We start from the raw sequence: 8,118 nt of genomic DNA on the forward strand, positions 1-8,118 counted from the left end.
ATGTAGGAAGACCTATGGACCTATACTGATAATACTCTTCTGGAATATTTTATAACTCTTGGAAGACCAAATAACGAATTTCAGCCATTTCGGTTGGATATTGACGTCACAATCTTCAGTATTACGAAAATCGGGAGGTAGCGTTCTATGGGGGCTATATCGAAACGTGGACCTATACCGACGAATTTTAGTCAGAAATGGGGGAATATGAAAGCGTGGACCTGTACAGTCATATTTCTGGCGAACAGTTTTATATCACATTGAAGACTAAATACCAAATTTCAGCCATTTTGGTGGAATATTGAAGACACAACCTTCAAAATACGAAAAATCGGGAGGTACTTTTCCATGGGGGCTATATGAAGGCGTGGACCTATACCGACAAATTGAAAGGGGAAGTTTGAGTACCCCCAACGAAGTCTAAATACCAAATTTCAGCCATTTCGGTGGAATATTGAGGCCACAACGTTCAAAATACCGAAAATCGGAAGGTACCGTTCTATGGGGGCTATATGAAGGCAACGACCGATACCGACAAAGTTCTGGGGGAAAGTTTTATACCATCAACGTAGACAAAGTACCAAATTTCAGCCATTTCAGTGTGATAATTAAGCTAAAACCTTCAAAATACGGAAAATCGGGAGGCATCGTTCTATGGGGGCTATATAAAGGTGTGGACCGATACCGACAAAATTCTGGGGGAAAGTTTTATACACCTAAAGAAGAGTACGTACCAAATTTCAGCCATTTTGGTAGGATAATGAAGCTAAAACCTTAAAAATACCGAAAATCGGGAGGTACCGTTCTATGGGGGCTATATCAAAACGTGGACCGATATATCCCATTTCCAATACCAACCATCCTGCAAGTAATAAAAACTTCTTTCTATCTTGAAAATTGCGAGCTGCATCTTGATTTCAACAGACAGACGGACGGACGGACCGACGGACATGGTCAAATCGACATAGAATTTTATGCTGATCAATAATATATATACTTTATAGGGTCTCCGACGAATATTTCGATGTGTTACAAACGCAATGACAAATTTAATTATACCCTCCATATGGTGGAGGGTATAAAAAAGTACAAAATCATTTTAGTCATTATTAGACAAAAGTTAATTTATTCGTGCAACAGCAAATAATTTTGGAGGAAAAAATTAAAATCGCCACCCTACGCTGTATATACCCTCATTAGCCTAAAGGGTGGGGATGTAAACATGTGCAAAAATCTTACTTCGAAACTCAGATTTCGGATAGAAAGATTTTTTCTCAGATTTCCGATAGAAAATCCCAGATTTTCACCCGACTTTTCTTTCTTTACTTTCGGCCAGAAATAGCTTCGAACTAACATAGAAAATACGAAGATTTTTCCGAGTCTAGGATGTAAATCAGACACTCAGATACTCTTCTCAAAACCTGAGCACACTGTCCGTATTTCAGATTTCCTTGTTGGTTTTTACAAGGCAATCTCTTGTAGAAATTATTCGGTTCTAAATCGGACATTCAAGTACTCTTTCCAAAACTCTAGTTCGCTATCTGTATCTGCTCGGAAATTTCTTTATTGGTCTTTACAAGGTAATGTGTTATCACGCAGGATGTTATATTGATGAAGAAATCATATTCTGAGAATAAATAGAGCATTTAAAAAAAGAATTTAAAATAGATATTGTTACTTCAAAAATATATTTTGTGGCAATAATATATATTTTGTTTACATATCTGTATATGTTTCATCTCTGCGTGTGTACAAAAGAAATGTTTTCTGTTTGCTTCAATTTCCGTTCTTTCAATTTCTCTTGCTTTCCTACGGAATTACGTTTAACTGCAGGATTATTTGATCTGATGTAACCGAATAGAAGATATTTAGATATTTTGACTCCATAATTAAAAATATTGTTTCTACAATAATTTTTTGTCAGACAATTTACAGAACCCTGTTTTGTTCTGAAAGTAAGTGTGCTTCGACCACCAACGTAGCTGAAAGGTCGAATACATTGCAGAGTGAAATCCATGCTATGCCTTTCGCTGTTGGTTAAGAAGCGGTGCATTAGATATACAGGGTAGATATTTATATATTATACTCTTCTCCACAGAGTACTATAGCAAATTATTACCCACAAAAACCAATACCGAAAAACAATCAATAAATTATGAGTAAAAATTTATTATATCGTCATGTCAGAAAAAGCAGCAACAACCAACCATAAATACGTCACTATATTTCATGGAAAGATGACTGACTGTATGGCTATTTGACTGATTTCCTTCATTTCAACAAAATGTTGATTGAAACTCTTTTTATGGAACACCACCAACAGACAGTGCATCAAACCACACAGAAAGCCAAAACCACGAATGCAGTTGCACAATGGGATATCATGAAATATATGGGGGCTATAAAACACCGTATGGACGTGGAACATATTGCTATTTGATGGGATTTTTTTGTTAGACTTAGTCATCTAGCACCTTTAGAGTTTTCCTAGACAAGAAAAAATAAAACAACGAAAGACAGTTGTTAGAAGACAATAAAATTGAATGAAAATCAGCATTGTTGTGTTACATTTACATGTTTGACAACTTTTTGTTGTTGTTATTCCGATAGGGTATTTGCTTTTCTTAAATATAAGATTGTGAGTGTGTTAAAAATATATAAGTCTGTGACAAATTTAATTTAACATGGTCATGAATTTGATTGTTCCACTGAAAGTAAAACTTTATTATATCGTATGAGATGTTAGCAGGTTGAAAAATGAACCTGTGGGAGGCTTTAAGATATGAATATTCGTGTTTATTAAGAAATAAGATTGAATGAAGAACGACCTACAAACATACCTGGATTGAAATCTTGGAATTTTTTAAATAGAATTATATTATAACCACGACGAACTGACCTAACGTGCCAAATAAATCATTTTAACGCCTGTTTTTTCTGAAATTTCACCACAGAAAATGTTTGACTTTGAATTTTCATTGATTACTGATCTAAATGAGCGCCAATTCAGCAAAATTTATTTTTTTCTCGAAACGGCTTTATGACTTTTTGAACTGAGTTCTGATCATAAATTAAATTTATTACAACCAAATTTGAGAGAAGTTTGTTCTCATGGTTATTTATAAAGAATAATAATGGTTAATCGTATGAGGTCTATGGTAATTTTTAGTTTATTGTTTAAATCTTATTATGGAATAAGGAATGAATTATAATAACTTGTTGAATAATTGCCTAATCCAATATGAAATATGACTTCGGTTTAAAATTAATTTAAAATAATTCCGGGAAGCAGAAAAGGCAAACAAATTTTTTGAAGTGATTCATTGGACAAAACATTTGAATAAAAATTTAAAATCTTCAAAATAAGTTTAAATCTTTATTAAAGCTTTACATTCAGTGAACTAAAGTTTTGAACAATTTTTCAACAAAAAATGAACATCTTAAAAATATATTTAAATCATTATTAAAGCCTCCCCTTATCTAAAATCTAAGTTAGAATGTTAATTGTTTTCTTTCAAGACCCGTCCGTCCATCCATATGCACAAGAAAATCTCCGTTATATTCATGTCTGTAAATATAAAAAAGATTAAATCCCTGAAACACATTCATTATAATGAGCCCATTTTTTCTTGACATCATTAATGAGACTTTTCATGGTCATTATCTTTGTGGCAACAGCTGTGACTTAGTAATTTGCCTACGAACGAATATGTCTGTGTTCATTGTTTTACATCCGTTTGTATAAGGTGGGGGGAGGATGATACACAGAAGAGAGCTATTCAAATTGCAAGAATGACAATATAAGACGAGAGAAAACGAGATGTTTTCAACGTTTAGCACCCACTTAAATACGTATGTACATAAGTAAATAGTAAAGGACATTCATTGTCTTTAACGATACCAAAAATGGATGGATACATAAACATGTAATTATTTTTGGGGATAACTGAACAGTTAGTTCTGAACTGAAAGTTGCCCAATATGCTGTAAAGTTGTTAGGTTCACTAGCGGAATAGTTCAATTGAACGATTCATTGAAAATAGCGTATGAACTAGATATAATTCAGTGAACTGAAATCGGTGAGCGACCGATCAACGAACTAACGATTCGCGACCATTCCGGTGAACGATTGTGATCCAAATGATTGAACTAGATAGTTGACTATAAAGTAGATTATGGAACTAGTTCAATCAAAACAGCTGAACTATAGTGAGCGATCTTTCAAATATACTCGAATGTATAACTCCAATAAGCTGAACTTAAAAAACCGTTAATATTAGTGAGAATGGCACAGGGTGCAGTAGCAGGCAAAGTCAAAATGTGGAGTGTTATGAAATTGAACATCAATTGATCAGAACAGCTCTAATAATAGAACATAGGTTTGGTTGATTTCAGTTTAAATGCCAACTTTCAGAGGCCATACCAATTAGTTATTTGGTACGACATGCCCGTGTAAAAATAATGAGTTTGTAGGTTGATTTGTAAGTAGTAACGGCTTCGAAAAAGTTCTCTATAAACCTATTATTTGTAATGAAAGTTTTTTCTGGGCATTTGTGCAAATCTCTGAAAATTTAGCCTACACAGTGAAACATTTGACAACGGAAAGAGGCTGATAGTCTTCGAGTTCTGTAGGCTAACGAAGATAGATCAAAAATGTGTGTAATCGTATGTTTGGATGAAATCCTGTCCCTCCAACTGGCTAAAACGACTCAAAATTGTCTGAAAAGAGTTCGTCCGAATATACTTGGGGTGTAAAAACCATTATTTCGATGAGGCAGACTTTTAATCGTACCCTCTTAAGACTAAAGGCCTCGAAGATTATCAGCCATCTGCCTGGTGCGCACGATAACTCCCGAAACGATCAACTGGTTTGATCAATACTATGCCACTCATAACATTTTGTCCAAACATCGATCTAGTGTGTTTTGTCAGTCCACCTATGATCTACCTCGAAAACCCTTAGTATCCCGCAGACAATAAAAATGAATATGGAAGTGTTACTAAAGAGTGACCGTGAGCATTGCAAAGCATACAAGGATAAGGAAGCAGTTGCCAGGGGCTCAACAGAGGAGATTCAAGAAGAGAACAAATAATAGCATAATGCTCAAAATTACTCCATCCACTTTCACGGTAGAGGATAAGATCTCCCGAAGAAAAGATCACAGCTAAACCATTGTAGAAGGAAAAAAGAAATTCCCACCTCCAAATGTCCTAAGCAAAACGAGTATCTTTCGGCAGAGGCGACAAAGTGAGCCCGACCACTGAATCCTCTGAAAAGATTGGGGACTCCGAAAGAAAACGTTCCAAAGGAGGATGGTCGCGGAGACTGGAAATGATCCATCAGCCACATACGCTAAGGAAGCTAAGGATAGGGATACACGAGTCAACTTTTGATTAATCGATTAGTAGACTTTTTGGTTTGAAATTTCTAAAAATCGACGACGACCTTGAGAGAAAATTGAAAAGCCGACTTTTCATGGTCAACGTTCTATTTACCTAACCATGACTTTTTATATACCAAGTTTTGATATGGGAACCTCTGTTGACAGCAATATTTATTGAAGAAGTTCGTTAATCGGTCAAAAATCGATTTTAGTCGACTTTGATCATAATAGAAAGATCGAAAATTCAATCGGTAGAGGCTGGGGCAGGCTACATAAGGATCGCCAGGAAACCATCGAGAAAATGGTCAACGATAAATTCTTGGATCACTTCCTACAAGGCCGTTGATCAATAGCAGTTATCAGCAGCAATCTTATGAGGAATCTAATAATGTACAGCTTGGGCCCGCATGCTAGCTCTGTCACTCTAGGTGACTAGCACTTATGCGCTTCAATCAACTTATTTATTGTTTGTGAATACTGTTTTGATTGGGCCTGTCATTGAAACATTTAAACCCAAAATTTAACGATAAAAACTTCAAAAATTTCTGTAGGTAACTAACGAAAACCCCATTTACTGTTAAAACTAGGGTTCTGCCCATAGGACATTTAGGTATACCTTTCCTGCTTTTTATACAATCATAGGCTGATGTTATTTTGCTGTCGACCAAGCCGGCTGATTATTTTTTACTTATTTGACAAATATTCTGAATCGGGTCACATAAGTATAGTAATTATTGGGGTTTTAGTTTATTAGATTATAAAATAATTTCAAATCTTCTTACAAATCACTTGTTGTTATGTCGAGTTTCAACCTTTAATATCTTTCTGGCTTTAATATGCCTGACCATGATATTTACCAACAAATTCAGGAAAGCAGACACACTATAATTTAATATCCTGCAGAATAAAAGCTTTTCTGTGAAAAAAAAACTTGCTTCAGATTTATAAAACATGTGTGAATGCCTCGGTAAGGGAGGAAGGCAACATATGTGCGCTACCAAAAAACAACACAAGGACCAACGAATGAATGGATACAAATATTACCAAGGACTAAGAAGGGAAAAATACAAAAAAATTAGTTATGGTCTGAGTCAACCCTGGACACATATTGTGGTTTTTGGGTGTTTTATTTTCTCTTAATTGAGGGTTAACCGGCGTTGATGATGTTTATACCAAATTATTGTATATTTCTTTATATGTATGTAGGTATGAGTGTGTGTGAAAATTAAAATCTGTATCATATTTTGACCCAAAATAATATATTTTTTTGGCAATTCTAAACTTAATGACTTTTTACACATATTGTGTCTCAAAAACGAACCTTTGCCAAAAGTTTCTATAATATCCTTGTTTTACTAATTACTTTTTACTCACCCCACTCTCCCTGATAATTTCATATAAACCAAAAATATAACAACACAATTAAATTAAATTTTTCCTTCCATTTATTTTGTATATTTTTAGGTCTGGTTTCAAAATCGTCGCACCAAATGGCGTAAACGTCATGCTGCTGAAATGGCCACGGCCAAACGTAAACAGGACGATATTGGTGGTGACAATGGTGATGATTGCAGTGAACCCATGGACAGTGATAATGAAAGTTTAGACATCGACGAAAATCCGGCACAACGGAAACGAAATCGTATGGAGGATAATTATCGCCATTAGTTGTATGCTGTTACTAATTAAGAGAGAAAGAAAGAAGGAAGGAAAAACACACATGCTCTATTAACTATTTAGTAATAAAAACAAAAAACGAATTTAATTTGAAAATATTCTTATATAAATAATGAATGAAATTTTCACTATATTATATTATTACCATACATTAATTTAAGTCTATTGCAAATGATATTATAGAAGGTTTTTAATAGTTAAGTCATTTTCGTAGTTTTAGCTTATTTTCAAAAAATTATTTTCCAAAAACATAAAATGTTAAATAAAAAAATTATGTATATTACAAAATAAAAATTAATAATGTTTTGTTTCCACACTTTAAAAGTCTTTTGAAGACATTTGTATTGTTTTGAAAATGTATTAAAATTATATCAATTTTTTATTTATTATTTTTTTTAATTGTAAATATTTTTTGCTATTGCTCAGAGAAAACAATAGAAAAATATGTAGTATAGAGAAATTATTCGGAAAAGTTGCTAATATCTAAAAAACACACACACACATGTAACATATTACATACATATGTATGTATATTTTCTACACAAACTAGATGATTTCTACAATAAAATATGTTTGAATTTTTGATTTCGTTCGATAGGATGGATATTTCTTCTATTAAACGGTACTGAACAGAAGATATATTTTCTTATACAAACTCTTATGAAAAATATCTAAAAATTCAACAGGCTATGCAACATTAAGAGACAAAGATTTGTTTCACCATTGTATATATGAATAATACAAAAATAAAAATTACATTTATTCTTAATATATAATAACATTAACATTAAAAAAATACTCTTTAAACACAGAAATTAATAAATAGCAATTATAATAAAATATTAGCTTAAAATATGAAATATGTAAATTAAAAGAACTTTACAAAAATAATTTTATTTCTCATACATCACATTCCATTTAAATTAAAGCTTATTTCTTCATAATTTGAGTTGCCTATACATGAAAACACCGTTACGAATTTCTATAATTATTAAATTATTTTAATTTTTTCCGTTACTTATCTGTCTCATATTTGTACATTTATAATTTTAATATG

At 33.0% G+C, this 8,118-nt stretch overlaps 1 protein-coding gene across 1 annotated transcript in view; it reads left to right on the plus strand.

The window, feature by feature from the left end:
* HGTX (HGTX homeodomain transcription factor) overlaps positions 1-7,085 on the plus strand; it is a 33,784-nt gene extending 26,699 nt beyond the window's left edge. The window contains exon 4 of the mRNA XM_073982841.1: positions 6,849-7,085. Within this exon, the coding sequence (XP_073838942.1) occupies positions 6,849-7,052 (204 nt within the window). The 3' untranslated portion in view covers positions 7,053-7,085. The remainder of the gene's footprint in view (positions 1-6,848) is intronic.
* The last annotated feature ends 1,033 nt before the right edge of the window (positions 7,086-8,118 follow it).

This window comes from Musca autumnalis, unplaced genomic scaffold (genome assembly GCF_047663935.1).
Source record: "Musca autumnalis isolate F117 unplaced genomic scaffold, ASM4766393v1 scaffold_4, whole genome shotgun sequence".
NCBI classification, from domain to species: Eukaryota; Metazoa; Arthropoda; class Insecta; order Diptera; family Muscidae; genus Musca; species Musca autumnalis.